Source organism: Epithele typhae (assembly GCF_022376455.1).
Source record: "Epithele typhae strain CBS 203.58 chromosome Unknown BXZ73scaffold_58, whole genome shotgun sequence".
NCBI classification, from domain to species: Eukaryota; Fungi; Basidiomycota; class Agaricomycetes; order Polyporales; family Epitheliaceae; genus Epithele; species Epithele typhae.
In genome coordinates, this window is record NW_025954249.1 from 43,323 (window position 1) to 60,069 (window position 16,747).

The 16,747-nt window shown below is 61.3% G+C and overlaps 3 protein-coding genes and 1 non-coding gene across 4 annotated transcripts; 2 read left to right on the top strand and 2 right to left on the bottom strand.

Moving 5' to 3' along the window:
- Positions 1 to 1,230: 1,230 nt before the first annotated feature.
- On the top strand, positions 1,231 to 6,860 carry BXZ73DRAFT_80325 (uncharacterized protein; the record flags this gene model as incomplete). The annotated part of the gene is made up of 12 exons (XM_048023260.1): positions 1,231 to 1,361; positions 1,454 to 1,481; positions 1,537 to 1,605; positions 1,660 to 2,810; positions 2,881 to 3,019; positions 3,599 to 3,865; positions 3,948 to 3,979; positions 4,502 to 4,841; positions 5,140 to 5,456; positions 5,627 to 5,672; positions 5,903 to 6,105; positions 6,257 to 6,860. 12 exons carry the CDS (start codon positions 1,231 to 1,233, stop codon positions 6,858 to 6,860), a joined length of 3,327 nt encoding a protein of 1,108 aa, XP_047874200.1.
- A 565-nt stretch (positions 6,861 to 7,425) lies between these two features.
- BXZ73DRAFT_t167 lies at positions 7,426 to 7,506 on the top strand. Its single transcript has one exon. It is a non-coding gene; the product is annotated as a tRNA-Asp (tRNA).
- A 257-nt stretch (positions 7,507 to 7,763) lies between these two features.
- BXZ73DRAFT_104926 (glycosyl hydrolases family 18-domain-containing protein) lies at positions 7,764 to 10,119 on the bottom strand (the record flags this gene model as incomplete). The annotated part of the gene is made up of 11 exons (XM_048016075.1): positions 7,764 to 7,795; positions 7,850 to 7,906; positions 7,965 to 7,998; positions 8,053 to 8,523; positions 8,616 to 8,819; positions 8,883 to 8,965; positions 9,048 to 9,298; positions 9,355 to 9,443; positions 9,503 to 9,612; positions 9,669 to 9,691; positions 9,749 to 10,119. The coding sequence occupies 11 exons, from the start codon at positions 10,117 to 10,119 to the stop codon at positions 7,764 to 7,766; spliced, it is 1,725 nt and encodes a 574-aa protein (XP_047874201.1).
- A 3,648-nt stretch (positions 10,120 to 13,767) lies between these two features.
- Positions 13,768 to 14,923, bottom strand: BXZ73DRAFT_52552 (small GTPase; the record flags this gene model as incomplete). Its single annotated transcript, XM_048020832.1, has 5 exons — positions 13,768 to 13,941; positions 13,994 to 14,077; positions 14,244 to 14,452; positions 14,665 to 14,771; positions 14,841 to 14,923. The coding sequence occupies 5 exons, from the start codon at positions 14,921 to 14,923 to the stop codon at positions 13,768 to 13,770; spliced, it is 657 nt and encodes a 218-aa protein (XP_047874202.1).
- Positions 14,924 to 16,747: the final 1,824 nt, after the last annotated feature.

The following is a 16,747-nucleotide window of genomic DNA, read 5'->3' on the forward strand; positions in this document are numbered from 1 at the left end:
CTCACGATCATGTGATCCTATGCTCACATAATCACTCTGTGAGCTGGCCCGAGGCGAGGGCCGCTCTTAGCCGTTCTGTCGACTCCGACCCAGCCTTGCTGCGAACGAGCGAGCAATCGCGTCCTGTCTTGAATCCCCAGCCTCAGATACAATCGCACATACCCGGGATCCTAGTGGACTTACGGGAGAGGACCCCAACCTGGGTTTTATGACTCATCGATCGTGAGCCCTTTACCCTGCTGTCATTGCGAGCGATTGCATTGACTCGGGGGGCAGCTGGGTGGGTTCCGGGTACGCTTTTACTCCGCGATCCTTCCGGATATATGCACTGGAGCCTCAGCTGGCGCCTCAAGGCACCATGCCATCGCCGCACCGACCCTCGTGTCCTCGTGCACCCGCTACCGGGGCCGAGGGCGAATAAACGGTCTAGATCAGGGGACAGTCGGAGGGCGGGGGAGAGATGGAAGGGCGCGCGTGGACCGCTGGCGCGGACTGGCGCGGGGAAATGGCGGGCGTCTGAAGCGAGACGCTGTTCTCACCGGATGCTTCCTATGCCCTTCATGCGCATGCCGCGGTTAGTTCTGTGACCCCTGCCACCTCCGAACACGCGCATGACCTGCATGGTGCGATAATGCTGATAGCTCCCACAGATCCCTCCCGTCTTCCACCCGCCCGTTACCCCGACCTCTTCACACCGAGGGTGACATCTGGGCACTCGATCTATCGACCATGTCTCGCTTCGGACGCTCGTCCCTCTTCCTCGGCGGTCCAGCGAGACCCGCATCGCCTCGCACGTTTCCGTCGCCTTCCTGCATCTGGAGCACATTCCGTTTGAGAATGATGGCGAGACAAGGCTATGCCAGTCTCATCTGAAGGGTGCTCGGTGAGTGTGCACACACTCAATATCGACGGTGCACACAGAAATCATGACGACCAGAACGCGCCCAGATCTGGACGCTTCTTATTGTATTCTCAGGCCCCCTTGAAGGACGCCTTTTGTGTCCGTCTGCCGGGCTGGCGCCTGCGATAGTCCCGATCCCATCTTTGCTCGCTGTCGGACCGGCTGCCAGGTGCGAGGGCGGGACCCGAGTCGATGGACCGCACTCCCCCTTGAGGCGTCCGGCGCCTATGGGCGGTGCTATGGATCCACAGGCGAGAAGGGATTTAAAGGCGGCCCTGCTTTGAGTTCGATCCTCACGACCGTGCCTTCGCCTCCCGCCCTTCCTCGCCATGACCTCATCCGCGTTCTATCCCTACGATGCCCACTTCCCGAGGCGCGGCTCTCTCGGCCTCGACATCGACCTTCCGACGCAAGTCGCTCAGGGCTACCCCTTGTATGGGGAGCCATCTACCCCCCGCAGGTGCGCTATCCCCAGTCATACCCGAACTGCCTTCCTCAATACATGCGCCCTAGCGTGTCCCGGTTTGGCCTGTATCACACCAGCCCCTGCAGGTCGGCTGGGATTCTGGGGAGACTAAGTGTCAGCGCTTCTCTTTCATTCTCACTGCCATGACGGGTGCTGACATGGGCAATAGTACGACTCTCAATCCTATCTGTTTGGCGACAAGCAGTTCTATGTTCCCGGACAGATCACGGACGCCGCGGTATGTGATCGCCCCCCTCATTCCAGTGTGATCTTCGACTAACTGCGCTTTCAGCGCGATTTGTGGGCATCGGCGATGCCATCTCCCGCCTCAGACGATCTCTCCAGCAGCTGCTCCTCGTCCGCCCCGCACTCCCCCTTCCAAGAGTCACACGTTCTGTTCACGCAGTGTGTTGACCCCAAGGACTGTTGCCCTCCGCCCGAATTGAGATTGGACGAGGTCATCGACACCACTCAGTGCGAGGGCAGCCAGGACGCGCCCGCCCTGATCGTCGCAGCCCTGCACTCCCAGCATCACTGCTATCCCTCCCCGTCCCCCTGTTCGCATCCTTCCGCACCTCCCTCGCCACTTTTTCTCTCGCGAGCTCCCTCTCCGAATCCTTTCTCGGCGCATCGTTCCCCGTCTCCCGCCCCGTCTCCCGCACGCGTCAACGCCTCGTCTCGCGCGCGCGCGCCCAAGCGTGCGCGCGACGACTCCGATGACTCCGACGCCTCTCCCGCTCCGAAACGCGCAACGCGCGCCCGAAATGTCGTGGTCTCTACGCCCGTCGCTGCCCCCACCACCGCGCGGAGGTCATCGCGGGCTTCCGCCCCCCGTCGCGCCCGCGCCCGCGCCGGTTCTGCCCCCACGTCGGTACACCCTAGTGGCTCCTGGGACTCGCAGGCCGACGCCGACGCCGACGCCGACGCCGAATCCGACCCGAGCGAGTCCGACTACGTCCCCAGCAGAGATGGCGAGGCATGCGACGACGACGATGACGACGCCGAAGACGAAGACGGCGACGAAGAGTACAAGGACCCGGGCTCCAAGTCCAAGCGTCGAACGAAGCGCGGACCCGTCGCCGGTCAGGGTGACGAAGATGGGCCCTACTACTGTGACCACACCTCCGCGAGTGGCGTGTGCAACTGGAAGCTGAGCCGTCGCTCGGACCTCGAGCGCCACAAGAGGACCGTACACAAAGAGGGGAAGTTTGTCGCGTGGAAGGTCACCTGTCCGGTTTGCGACCGCGTTATGTCGCGACCGGACGCCCTCCAACGCCACACTCACTCCTCGCACAAGTTGACGCTTTCATCTACGTACTTCGTTCTCGTTCGGCGGATTCAAGACCCACCGGCGGCTCTTAGGGAGTACCTCCTCGAGACAGGATGTGAAGGACTTCTCGAGGTCTTGGGGTCCAAGCCCGCGGTGAAGAGGAGACGGACCAAGTCAGCGAAGGCGCGGCGCGCGGCCAAATCTTGGTGACGCGATGAGGACGAAGCACTGTCCTGGTTCCAGGACGTGCCGTAGACTCATGTGGTCGATGACCGGCATCGATGCCCAGCTGCTCGGTGATGCTCTCCCGAGCAGGGGCATATGGCACTGGTGCAAAGTTGCCCCATCTGCTCTCAACGACATTCTCTCCTCCTTGACAACCGTGTGTCGTCGAGGATCCTGTTCTCTCTGAGAGGGCCTCTACCCTCTCTCCGTGAAGAGGCTCCTCTCTTCTCGGTGGTCCGACACTCTCCCCTTCCTCCTTCTCCCTCTGTCCTCCTCCGCGCTCTCCCTCCTCCGCGCTCTCCCTCCTCCGCGCTCTCCCTCCTCCGCGCTCTCCCTCCTCTGCTCCCCTCCGCTGCTCCTTTCCTCTGTCCTCTCTTCCTCCGCGCTTCTCTCTCTGCTCATCGGACTCGCTTGTGTTTCTTTCACTCCTGTTCTTCCCAGTGTTCCGTGTCCCGCCATAGCTTTGTCCCGTGCGTTCCGTCCTGTACCTATCTCCCTCCTGTCGCATGTCCGCGTGTATTCTCCGTCCTGTGCCCGTGCCGAATGTATTCTCCGCCCGCTCTGCTCGAACCCCCGTGCTCCCGCGCGCCGTGTGCCCTCAGTCTCACCAGGTCTCACCGCTCGCGTTCTGCGCTTCTTCCGACCACGCTCGGAGCGAGCGCCCATTCCCGCGCTCACCACGGGACTCCCAGCTCCGACGCGGGCGAATCTCTGCCGTCTTCATCCCCGCCCCCAGGGCGTGTCCACGGCCAGGATCTGCACGAAGCCCGGTTCTGACTGCCCCGGGCGGACTGTTTACCGCATCGGGCGGGCTTCGCCGCCGTGCCGCGCGCGCAACCCGCCGCGCTCGGGGCTCGAAGCCCATGCACCCCGGCCCTCGTCCGGCGGTTTCTGCGCGCGCGCACTGGAGACACTTATTCCCGGGTGCCATTCGCCACACGCGAGGGCGCGAAAAGACTCAACGGGCTTCTGGAGAGCCTACAGCGCGGGGTCCCTCGGACGAGTGAGTTCGGGTCCCGCGCGTCTTGGGGCCGGGCCCAGCGGTCGGGCTCGCATGATCATCTGCGCACGATGCCTCTCGCCAGCTCTCGCCCGTGCGCACGACGCCGGCCGGAGGGTAAGCAGGGCACAGGGCGGCGCGGCGCGGCGCGCGTGGATCATCGCGAGGGCGTCTGCTGCCTCGATGTGGCGTCGGCCTGAGAGCGTCGCGGGTGGATCGCCGCGCGCCGGGCGTCGATGGGCCCGATATGGCGCGAGGGGGCGACCGCGCGCGCCTGCGCCCGACGGCGGCGGCTCGTCCGCCGAGCGATGGGGCGCGATGGGGCGGCGCGAGGCCGCGAGGGCGGGGCGAGCGACGTCGGCCGGGCGTCGCGCATCGGAACGCAATCACCAGGCGCGCGCGGGGGGAGCGTGGGCGAGCAGGCGGGGCGAGGGAGGACAATAGAGTGCGCGCGCGGGCCCGGGGCCGCCGCCGCAGCCCACCCGGGCTGCGGCCTGGGAGGCTCGGGCGGGGGACAGGCATTGCTCTGGAGGCCCGGCGCGCGAGGGCATGGGGAGCGCAGAGCCATTCCCGGCCGCGCGCACGGCATGTGGTGGACGGGCGAAGCAGGGCCGCGCTTCGAATGTGGTTTGTGTGTAGCTTCGCCGCGTGCGCGCCCGTTCCTTTTGTGATACTCCGGCCCCTCGGCGGGCGGTCGCGCGCGGCGGTAAAGGGCTCGTCCGCGGCGACTGCTGGCGTCGAGGAACGCAGCCGCGCGCGCTCCTCCGACTTTGATGCCGGGCCTCGAGGCTTGTCCGGTGCGCCTTACGTCCTCTGCGGCTTGAAGCTTGATCCATCCGAGGTCATTCGCACGTTCATCCTCCTCGCTTGGCCGTTCGGGGAGGGAGATAATCGTCTGGTTGCCCCGCACCCCTGGCTCGCGCGTCTTCTGGAACACGCCTTGCCGCACCTTACCGACGCTGATGAGCAGACCGCGCAGGTCAGCAGTTTACGCCGCGATCCATGTCGAGAACCCCAAAAGAAGGGCGTCGTCCATGCAGAGCTAGTCCATGGACCCGGAGGCTCGCTCCAGCTTCCGCATGTCCGCGCCCACTGAACAGGCCTAATTCCGATGGAACGGTCTCCGGGGGCCCAATCCTAGTCGCACCACTCCTTGTGCGAAGATGAGTGAGACGATGAGAGGCGACATAACCGTGCACTGAGAGTACGACGTCGCCGTTGGCGAAAAGCGTTCACGTACGGAACAGCCGCCCGTCGGCCTCGAGGCGCCAGTGTAGCCAGCGCTGCGCGCCTTGCGAGCCATCGTCGGAGCCACTGCCACCCCGTTCAGCCAAACCGGCCTCTATCTGTCTCTCCTCTACCACACACCGTTATCACCAGCGCCCTATGGAAATCGACGCCGGCGAGGTCTCATCACCCACTCCGGAGCCTGCGCCCACCGCTCCCTCGCGGCGGAACATCTCAACGAGCACCTGTCGTTCCCCGCCCCGGAACTGCCTCTCGCGCCCAGCACCTCCCCTGCTGCGCCCCCACAACCGCGCCAGATCCTCAAGGAGAGGCTGTACGTCGGAAACCTGCATCACAGCGTGGACGAGTGAGTGCACCTACACCCGTATCTCGCATACATGCGCGCTTCGTCCAAAACCGTTCGGACGACTCATTCCGCCGCCACCCACCCACGCAGATACACCCTGCTCCAGCTATTCTCCAAGTTCGGCAAGATCGCCAAGCTTGACTACCTCTTCCACAAATCGGGCCGCTGAGAGGGAAGCCCCGAGGCTACGCCTTCGTCGAGTACTCCGACAAAGCCGTACGTCCCTTCTTTCTCCTTCCTCTCCGGCCGTTTGCTTACCCCGGGTTTGTTCCTGCATGGCCTCGCACCCACACACGACGGCACGGCGCATGTCCCTTCCAACCCGTGTCCGTGCGTAGTGTGCAGTCCATCCAGCCGCAGCCCGGGGGATGCGGATGCGGCCGTTAGGTGACCCCGCGCCCGATCTCGGAGCTCACTCGCGCCCCTTCTTCCGATCCGTTTGGTAGGACGCAGAGAAGGCCCTCACGCGCGCCAACGACAAGATCCTCCGCGGCCGCAAGCTCGTAGTCACCTACGCGAACCAGGCCCCGCTCGACTCGGCGGCAGGGTTGGGGCTCGGCGCGCGGAACCGCCGTATGGTCAGCGAGGTCGGCAAGCCAACCACGCTGAGCCTGTTGAAGAGCGCGAACGCCGGTCGGTCCTCAGATGCGTAAGTCATCTTCATTTTCGTCTCCGTGCGCTCGGAATCACACTCGGAACACACTCCCCCACCGCATCTGTCTCTGCGCCCGCGTCCTCAGCTCGGCTCATCGTGTTCCGTCGTGTCCTCGCCGCCCGTCCTGACGCCTCCCTCGCCACAGCACCGGGACGAAGATCGCTCGCATGGAGGCGAAGCTGCGCCAGCTCGAGCACACAGATGCGCCCGCGGCATCATCCTCGTCCTCCTCGTCCACACGCAAACCCGCGCACCCCTCCCTCCCCGCGAAGCCGCTCGGCGCGAGCGCAGCCGCCGCGTCCGCCGCCGCCGCCGCCGCGAGCGGGAGCGCCGGGCCCGTCGCCCAGTCCGTCGGCGTCGGCAGGGGCCACGCCGGCACGCGGCACGGCGCACCCACAAACGGCTACGCAGCGGCTCCTGGTGGACGTGCGCGGGACAGGGCCGCCGCGCTCCCCGCGCTCCCGCTCGCCCCGCCGGCGGGCTTCAAGCACAACGCCGGGCTCCTGGGGCGCGGCGCGGTGGTCACGCGGAATCCGGGCCCGCTCGCGCCCACAGCGGCCGGGCGGGCGTCGGCTGGCAGGGCGGGCGCATCTGCTGCTGCTTCCGCCGCTCCGCCGCCGACGATGCCGCCGACGCGTGCGGCACCCGTCAAGAAGGCTGCGCTCGCCGGGGTCCGGATTGTGAAGGCGAAGCAGGGAGGGGGCGGGGCGGGCGCTGTTGTACAGGATGGGGTGGTGGCTGATAACTGATCCTAGGCTGCGGAGCTTTGTGGCAGGGACAAACGGAGTTGTGTTTCGACGATTTGTTTGAGGTCGAGTTTCTGGACACGATTCACGCTCTACGACCGCATAATGCTATAACAATGTATGACTTACTATCTGCGGGTGTCTGGTAGCATTGCGCGAAAGGGTTCGGCTCCCGGCTTGAAACTGCGATCTGGGACTCAAGATTTATTAAACATGAGGAGGATCAGAGGGACGGGAGACGGGGAGAGCTGGACTTGACGGGCACTCGACAGACAGACGTCACTGACCACTCCTTGGCTACCGTTCAATGAACGTCTCGAAAAGGCGCATATGTCACGTCTAGTAAGCGGATTAGAGGTCTGTAGCAAAAGAAAGACACTCCCCGCTCTCGCCATTATCTGCAGGAATTACCTTGAAAAAGCTGGAGAGGTGGCCAATACGCGCCCATTGTGCACCCCACATGCAAAGATCGAATATCTACAAAACGTGCGAGATTCGAGGTCGGGAGGGATGGGCTCGACTCGAAGAACAATAGACCTATATACATTGGTGTTAGGCAACTCATAACTCTTTGGTCGTATATCGGTTAGTACACGCGCTTGTCATTTCTGGTGCGCGCGAAAGCGGGGTTCGATTCCCCGCCAGAGAGTATTGGATCAACATTTTTGTTGATATAGATCACCTTGTTACCTATCCTCATTTTTGGTCGAGTCGTCGCACTGCACAGTTCACAAAGTAGATGGTAGTGGTGCAACATGGGGTATTTGATTTATCATCGACTGGTCGAGTATTTACATGGATGTTGCATCCCATGACTGGTGTGCGTTATGCTATCGTCGCAGCAATCGCAAAATCGCAGCTGCCTTCTGAGCTGCGTTGGTGTTCCACAAGGGGGCGGGCGTGCATCTAGCACGGGCCGTTGTCGGTCCAGACACCAGCTGAGGAACGGCGCGTCAGTCGGGGGACGATCACGGGAGAGCGCATGTACGCACCGCTGCCGCCGGGGGTGTCGCCGAGCGTCCACCACTTGGCGGTCCAAAGGTCGCCGTCTGCGAGGGGGGGAAATGGTGAGCTCGCGCGGTCTTGGCAGAATCACACCGGACGTACTGTAGCTCGCCTGGTTGCCGCCGACGTAGGTCGTCTGCCGGTCGCGGGTCAGCACTGCGGGGGCGCGTCCGCGAAACGGGGGGCTCACCGTCGCGCTCCACGCGGACACGGTGCACGCGCCCTTGGTGGGGGTCGTGCCCGCGGTCGTCGTCGTGGGCGTGGAGCCCCCGGTGGAGGTGGAGGTCGCGGTGGTGCTGCTGCTGCCGCCGCCCTGGCCCATGTTGCTCCGGACGTTGTCCCACTTGCTGTTCGGGTAGCTGATGTGGTTCTTGGTGCTGTCGAGCGCGCCGTAGACGCCGACGACGGTGGAGACGAGCGAGGACGCGGCGTCGCCCTTGTCCTGGGAGAGCTCCCAGAACATGGAGCCGGCGAGCCCGTTCGACTGCACGTACTGGGCCTTGATCGTCGCGATGTGCGGGGAGTCGTAGGAGACGAGCTCCTGCTTCGCGGCGTCGTACGAGTACGAGGAGACGTCGGTCAGGTTCTCGATCACGGTCGCGCCCGCGATGGGCAGCGCCGAGTAGGAGTATACGCCCGCCTCGATCGTGCCGGGGCCGATCTGGGTGGGGAGGAGGCGGGGTCAGATCGTGTGCGTGGGAGGGTGCTACGGTCGGAAGGGAAGCAGAGGTCGAGGGAGAGAGGGACACGTACGCCGTTGTAGGAGGCGCCGATGCCGGTGGTGGACTCGAAGGCGCGGCCGTAGAGGGGGATGCCCATGTTGATCTTGGAGGCGGATGCGCCGTTGGCGATGTAGTACTTGATGGCCTTGTCGGTGGAGACGTTGGTGCGCGCGCCGCCGTAGAGGTTGGCCTGGTTGTCGGTGAAGGTGAGCCAGGAGCCGGCGTAGTCGTAGGCCTGAGATGGGATAAGAATGCCATGAGACGACGTGACCGGTAGGAAGGACGTAAGTGCACGTACCATGAGGTTCCAGTAGTTCAAGGCGGCGTCCATAGTGGCCATCTTCAGCCAACTGTAGTTGACCGAGCCGGCGGGACAGCAGCCTAAATCAAACAAAACCCGAGCTCATTCACAGACTATCCGTGGTGCGATGGTAGATCCTTACGCTGATCTGGTATGGTGTACTGTCGCCCTTCTGGCTCTGGAGGGTGTTGAAGGCAGTGCGGAGCTCAGTGAGGAGGGACGCAAAGCCACTCGCGAGGTCAGTCGCGGAGGGGTACTCGAAGTCAATGTCGATGCCATCGAAGCCGTAGTTCTCGACCATGCTGACAGCGCTGGAGACAAAGGTCGCACGCTTGCTGGCATCGGTGACGAAGTTGAAGTGGCCGCTCTGGGAGTAGGTCCAACCGCCGACGGAGAGGAGGACCTTGATGTTGCTGAGAGAGGCAAGCGCCTATAAGGACGCATACGAGAACATGAAAGGGAGACGGACCGGTGAGCAAGCTTGATCAGGTACATCTGCTTCAGGCATCCGTAAAGGTTGTTTCCAGACTCGCTCCATGAGTCACCGTCGTAGTGTTTCTAGAAGGGGAGAAGCAATAAGGCACTGCGCACTGCCACTGGTGTGACGGAGTACAGACCTGCTCATCAGCGTATGAATCGGTGAGAGAGATGGTGCCGGTGTCAGGTGAGACATCCGCGAAGGAGTACAGGATATGGGTGAGGGTGGCGGTGTTGATGTCGCTCGGCTCTACAGTGATGTGAGTAAGTGCGTTGTGAGGCTGCACGCGGAGGCTTATCACTCACGGAAGTTCGCGCCATAAATACCCCTGCAATCAGAGGCACATGAGTACAGGAAGGAGCACACGCACGACTTGAAGACGCACCAGTTAGTGAAGTAGGCAACGGAGGTCTTCTCGCCCGCACGCTTGTGGACGACCTTGGTCTTCGCGTTCTTATCAACAGAGAACTTGTTGGGCGAGTCCTTGTACTCCGCAGGACGCTGCATGACTTGGGTCGCATCGACGACGACGAGAGCGGCCAGGGCGATGGCGGCTATGAAAAGGGCGCGCTTGAGGGTGCCGACAGAGCCATGATAACCGAGGTGGCTATGTGGTGTGTCGGGGAGCGGAGAGAGGGGAGGAGGGAGAGGGGAGAGGGAAGGGGGTCCAAAGAATCGACCTTCGAGGTACGCGTGCTTTTCTACTGCTCGAGGACCGATGACCAGGGACGAGGCGCGTGTCGTCGTCAGAAGCATCACAGATGATCTAGCCGGAGGAGGCCACAAGGGAACAGGGGACGCCTGGAGAGAGAGGAAGAGGACGCCGAGAGGCAGAAACGGAAGGGACCCATGCGGTGCGGGATGTTCGCCATGGACAGCGTGCTTCCTCGGAATTCTCGGTTCGGGCGGCAGCATTGTGTTTGATGCGAGGCGAAGGATATGCGACGGGGGCGGATGGGCTTGAGGCGGCAAGATGTGATAGGCTTATCGGGGAATCGAAGGCAGAACCATCATCGAGCATTGACCTTGTGCACCTCAAACCTTGCGTCGTGTTTCGTTGTAGAGTTGCAGCCAGACAGTGATCGTAGCATTGGCACGTGAGCGGCCAAGTGCTCGACGGCGGGATAGCCACGCGAGTGCTCGACGAACAGCCTTGGATTAGACCAAGTACACGGGCTGGATTTCGGTTACGGCAGGTGCAGACAGACTCCAGCCACAGTCTGCGATGTTCGTGCGCTAGTCCGCCGGGGCTCGGCGACAGCTTTTGGCCAATATTGATGGAAGGTACGGCCGAGTGCACATGTGCAATCTGTCGGTCGTCTGGTCGTTGTGAATTTAAAGGCAAGGAAGAGGCTCCGACAAGCTCACCGGGACGATCAACTGATGCTTGCACCATGTGGGACAGAGGCTGGTATCGCTGCGGAATGGGCGGCACCCAGGTGCGCCGCGCAGACGGAAGTCCATGAGATAGCATGACATCCTTGCCGCCGTCATGCGTCCGGCGGCGGCGGCGGGACCCAACACATCCGAGAAATGCGACGTGGGCCGCTGAGACGCTACAGGAACATGAAGGAAGCGCCCAACGTCTTCGGAGGGTTCCAACGGAGGCCGTGGCGGACCTGAGCGTTTTTATTTGCGCGCGGCATGTAAGCAGACACCGGTAGAAAGAAACAAGATGGTCTTTTCACCTATCGAGCTGGGGACGGAGTGGGATAAGCGGAGGAGAGCAGAGGGCCCAGATGAGATCGCCTCTGGAAGTTCCGATGCAAGGTGGTCGCACGCGCGACTGGAATTAGACGCCCATCCGACATCCGCCACTCCACGTTCCACAGCTTCCAGAGTGATTGTGTGCTGAGTAGCTCCCCATTAACTGCTGCAGAACCATCAGAGAGGTGTGTCTGACAGTGTTCCAGGTGTTTTGAGCGGAGGTAAGAGCAGGGACGGGGGTAAAAACGAATAAAATGACCATCTTCCTCCCTCTTGGGCCCAGAAGCTGGCCCGAGCGCAAGGCGTTGGGGGCTTTGCTGTCTCGGAAGTTTCGGGCGTGGGAACCACGCCATCGGACCTTCAACAAGCCTCCTCTCCCCGCCGTCTCCCCGCCCCTCGTCGTCCCCAACCACCACCGCACCCTCCAAGAGGTCGCACTTCTCCCTCGTATTTCTCATCTTACACACCCCCATCCGCTTATCAACCGCCCTCCATGGCCCGTACCAAGGTCAGTAGCCGCTCTCACAGGGTTGACATTGCTCTCAACGCCGTTGCTGACGACGACCCCAACAGCAAACCGCCCGCAAGTCCACTGGAGGTGAGCACCTCTAGCCGCCCTCGAGCGGATTTCTGGGCGCAAACGGGTTTCTGACATACTCCTTCTCTCAGGCAAGGCCCCGCGTAAGCAGCTCGCGACGAAGCAGGCTAGGAAGACGGCGACGGCGGTACGTGCCCACCCTCTCTCACAGCGGGGGGGAAGCTGACGAGGCCACTGCGCTGTGGGTTGCCATGCACTTCCAATCCGGATTGCCCCTGTTGTTGTTTGTTTGTGTTTGGCTCTGCTCCAGGCTGCCACCGGCGGTGTCAAGAAGCCCCATCGCTTCCGGCCCGGTACCGTCGCCCTCCGTGAAATCCGGCGCTACCAGAAGTCCACCGAGCTCCTCATCCGCAAGCTCCCCTTCCAGCGTCTCGTTCGTGAGATGCCCAGGACTTCAAGGTGTGCTCTGTGCATTGCTCGTCGTCGTCGTCACGTCTGACATCGTCGCTTCGTAGACGGACCTTCGTTTCCAGTCCTCCGCCGTCATGGCTCTCCAGGAGGCTGCTGAGGCTTACCTCGTCTCCCTCTTCGAGGACACCAACTTGGCTGCCATCCACGCCAAGCGTGTCACCATCCAGCCGAAGGACCTTGTGAGCATTTCATGCCTCTCGGGGTTGTCGTCTTTAACTGACATCACGTTCTCAGTCCCTTGCCCGCCGTCTCCGTGGTGAGCGGTCCTAAGCGCATAACCCTCGGCTTTCCATCGTCTTGGCACTCCCTATGATGCTTTTTATCCTGTCCCGCCTCGTCTAGTCTGATAAAGACTGTGTACTGTATCTTCGTGCCTGTGCCCATATGTGGAGAGTATGTATTGCATGAGTAATGATATGTTCGTTCTCGTATGCTAGATCTATGATCGCTCGTGATCGTCTCGCGCTCTTCCAAGTATCCTTGGCGCAGCTCTCACCACTGTGTTTATGTCGAGTCAGCGGAGGGCGGTGGCGCCACTGAAAGCCCCGTCGCGACGTCGCGGGTGAGCATCGTACCGCTGACGTCGGTTTTGGCCGCCACAATCGCTCTCACACGTCTGCGACACGGGCCGCGGCTGCTCATGATGCATGAACGTTGAACCTCGGAACTCACTGCACAGGCCGATTCGCTCCGAGTTTAACACGTTTGACATTTCGACGAGCGCACCGTCCATCAATCGGCGAACAGCCGGCCAGGCCAGTTATGTACGTTAGGGGTGTTGGGCATACCTGGGCAGCAGAGTGCGTCAAGGGGGGATGGGGGATGGGGGAGGTATATCTACACGACGCGAACGGGCGGAACGGGGGAGGCATACGCGGTAGAAAGGCCGGCGGGGGCGGATTAGGGGGAGTACGGCGCGGGGGTCGTCTGGTATGTGTACGCGGAGACGGGGAAAAACAACGGACTGGCAGAGCGGCTGCGGCGGGGGGCAGCGGTTGGTTGTGGGCGTCGTCAGGGCGTGGTGGCTGGGCTGTGTTGGGTCGGGGAATCTGGCGGGCAGCATGCGAGGAGGTTAGATAGTGCGGGCGGACGAGCGAGGGCAGTAAGCGGTGACATAGAAAATGCAGCAAACGGACAAAACGACAACAGTGTACGAGCGCGTGGTACGGGACGTGACGGAGACCGGGGGAGGGGAGGGGAGTGAGGGGGCGGACCGACCGCGAACAGAGGGGTAGGGGCGAGCGAGGGGAGGGGGGATGGATGGATGGGATAGAGGAAAGCAAGCAAACCAGAACCCAAAACCCGGAGGGGAAAGGGATGTCGGGGGGTAACGACGAGCCGGAGCTCAGAGAGACGAGGGAGAGGATTGGGGGCGGGGAAGTGGCAAGTATTGGAGAAATAAACTAGCTTGGGGGGCAGACTGGGTGCACCGTATTGTCCATTTCTTCTTCGTCCTCCGGGCTCCTTGTTGCCGATATGTTTCGCCCGTGGCGTTGTTCAGAATAGATGTCTCCTTTGAGATCGTCGGTTGGGGCCGATGCCGCATGACAGCAAGCTGGTAGCCGCACCAACGCCCTAAGGATCTGCGTGTGCGGCGAGAAGACGGCTTCACGCACCTGATCCTTTTTGCGCTTCCCGCCAGAGACCCAGTCCACACCTCGAACTCTGAACTCCACCTCCTCGGGATATTATACGTCGACGTACATCAACACCGGCTCGCCCACCCCGTCGATCTCTGGAATAACACATTTCAGGTCGAACGCTTTGGCCAGCACGATCTTGAAGATCTTCTGCACGTTTATTGACGCTGATGTCGAGCAGAAGATTAACGAGGCATGCATCGCTTTTGCAAAGCGTTTCGCCTGAGGCCGGATGAGCAAAGACTCTGGGGACGTTATGTAAGCCAGCACGCACCTGCTTCGTGATCTCTTCTTGCTCGTCTCGAGGGAACGTTGAAAACGTGTCGAATTTCGTGCCGATCAGGAATGGTATGGCGGTCTGCGAGACCCACCATTATCAGTACTCCATATGGCAGCACGAACTGGGCCGCCGGATTTGGGCAGACGAAAGGCTCGGGGTTCCAACAAGAGTAGACGTGTACGACATGAAGAAGGGCGGTCATGATGCCCCGCAAAGTTCTCCATCCTGGATTGAGAAGACTCACCTTGTTAAAACCTCGTGCTTGCCGATACCACTCCTTCACAGAGTTCAGTGTTGACTTCCGGGAGAGGTCGAACATAAACAGGATTGCCACCGCGTCATTGCACACGAGTGGAAGCATGTTCACGAACTCTCGCTGTCCGCCCAAGTCCCATAGCGAGAAGGTGATTGATGTTCGCCGGACGGTGATGGTCTTCTCCATGAAGTTGACGCCTTATCGTCGGACCCAATACGCGAGTTGAACCACGGGCCATTGGAGGGACCGAGGGGGCCGAGGCGACACAGATGGTGACGGAGACGTATCCAGAGCGGAAGAAAGGTGTTCAAGTACGTGTATGCATCCGCATAGGTCATGGACGGGACGAGATGGATGTATGCAACAGGAGGGATTAGATGCCGCCGTGCCGCAACGACAGGGATCGCACCTAGCGTCTGGATGTAGTCCTCATCGAAGTGGCCCTCGACATATTTCACCATGAGACTCGTCTTCCCTATCTGCGAGTCTCCGAGCATGCCGACCTTGATGACGACGCTGGAAGACGACGCAGGCTCAGAGATCGCGCCGGCGAACGCGCAATCAGCGGGAAGGGACGAGACACACCTGTTCTGGTCCGAGCCATTCTCGCTATTCTGTCTGCTGGGACCGGCGGACGTCGGGGAAGCCTGTGCGGCGGTCGCGGACATGTGCCGGGCGCGGGCAGGAGAGGAGGAAGTGAGAGGGCGGGACGGGGCGGCGGAAGCGGGAAGGGAAGAGAGGCCGAGCGGGGAAGGAGCGAGAGTGGGCCAAGCGGGTGCGCCGGAACTCAGACGAGGACCACGATGCGCTGTGCAGCGGGGGCGGGGGTGAGAGGGCGGCAGCCGGACCCGTGCGGGGGACTCGAGGAGACTCGGACGGGTAGTTGGTTCGAAGTTGGAAAGGCGGGAAGAGAGAGAGAAAAGAGAGGAAGGAAGGAAGGAAGGTCGCGTTCTATGTCGCTCGATGAGCGTGAGGACGGGTGCGTGAAGGAAGACGGCCCACCGACGGGAAACCTGAGTGGATGGACGCCAGCCAGGCAGAACAGCAGAGTCGAGAACACGCAGCCGGCGCGAGAGATGGATACCAAACAGGCGCTCGCTCCGACTGCCAGGCGCTCAGAGGACGCTCGGCTCGAACGTCGTCTCACAGACAATAGTGCCCTCTACACGCAGGTGGGAACACGATAGACGATGCGTCACCGCGCGTGGGGAATTTTAGAATGTGTGGGTTGGTTCGCGAGCCGAGTTGCTCGCGTCACAATCAATGCTCGTCTACCAAATCCTACAAACATCCGTCTTGAGTCACATCCGATGAGGCACGCGCACAAGCCGCCACCGCCCATGCTGGGACGCTACCACCATAGACCGAGACAAATATTGGAGAACGGTCAAAGCCTCGTGCCTTTTCGCAACCTTCACCCGGAGACCGAAACAAGGGTTGCCGACAAATGCAGGTATATGGGTGTGGCCATCGTCGCAGAGCAACAGAGTCTCTCAGCATCCTTTTTGCAGCATTGACCCGAGATCATACGTAGCACCAGAATGCTGACGACGTGTTGCGAAGCCTCGCCCTGCGCGACCTGATCATGATCCATTGACCACGGCTGGCGCAGTGGCAAGCATCAACGTTAAAACGCGGAGAACGCGTGTCCGGGTCACAAAGGTGTCGACTTTGTGTCATACGGAAACCGTGCATAGATGTGGAAGATACAGCAGTTGTATGTGCAAGATTTCCAGAAGAAACCATGGAGAGAGCAAAAAAGCATTGGCATGAGAACTATCTTCGAACACTTCAGCGTCAGGGGCGGCCACGTGGCTTTGTAGGGGACGGTCGTGTTCTGCTGAGGCTGTTGCCAAACAACCGCCCTGAGCCTCTCCCTTCCGCTTCCACTTCATCTTGATATGTCCTGTCCCACCCTTTCCACCTGACGACATTGAAATTAAATCTTCCGACCACCCGAATACATCATCAGGCCAGAATGTGCCGGGCGGTGCTTGCCCCGTTCACTAAAACAATGCGAAGGTCTTCAACGCGGTAACGTGACGCCTTCGTCCCAGGGTCCGACCACTCCACGTCTTCAAGGGACAAAAGATGGGGCGAGCGCTTCTTTGATTTCAACGAAGTCCACGGAGGACAGGCAGGTGCAAGGCACAGGAAATCCACAATGCTTCCGAAGACATCGACCGCGCCGGCATGCCCTCTATAGACCCAGTTTCTCCGTCGCTAGACACAGAATGGTATGTCATCCACATGGACTATTGGTGACGTCGCTATACGCTATGTTTAAAAGGTATCGCTGATTGGTCTACTACAGTATTGCGATAGGATGGTCCGAAGAATTGCGGGGGCGGGGTACGGGACCGCGTTGCCCCGCATATTGTATGTGGCACAGACTCTTGAGGTGAGCTTATACGGATCCTGCTTCCCGCCTTCTATCGCGCGTTCGAATGACGTACCGTATGCCGCAGGTCGTCTTTTCTCAGTTCCGCTCT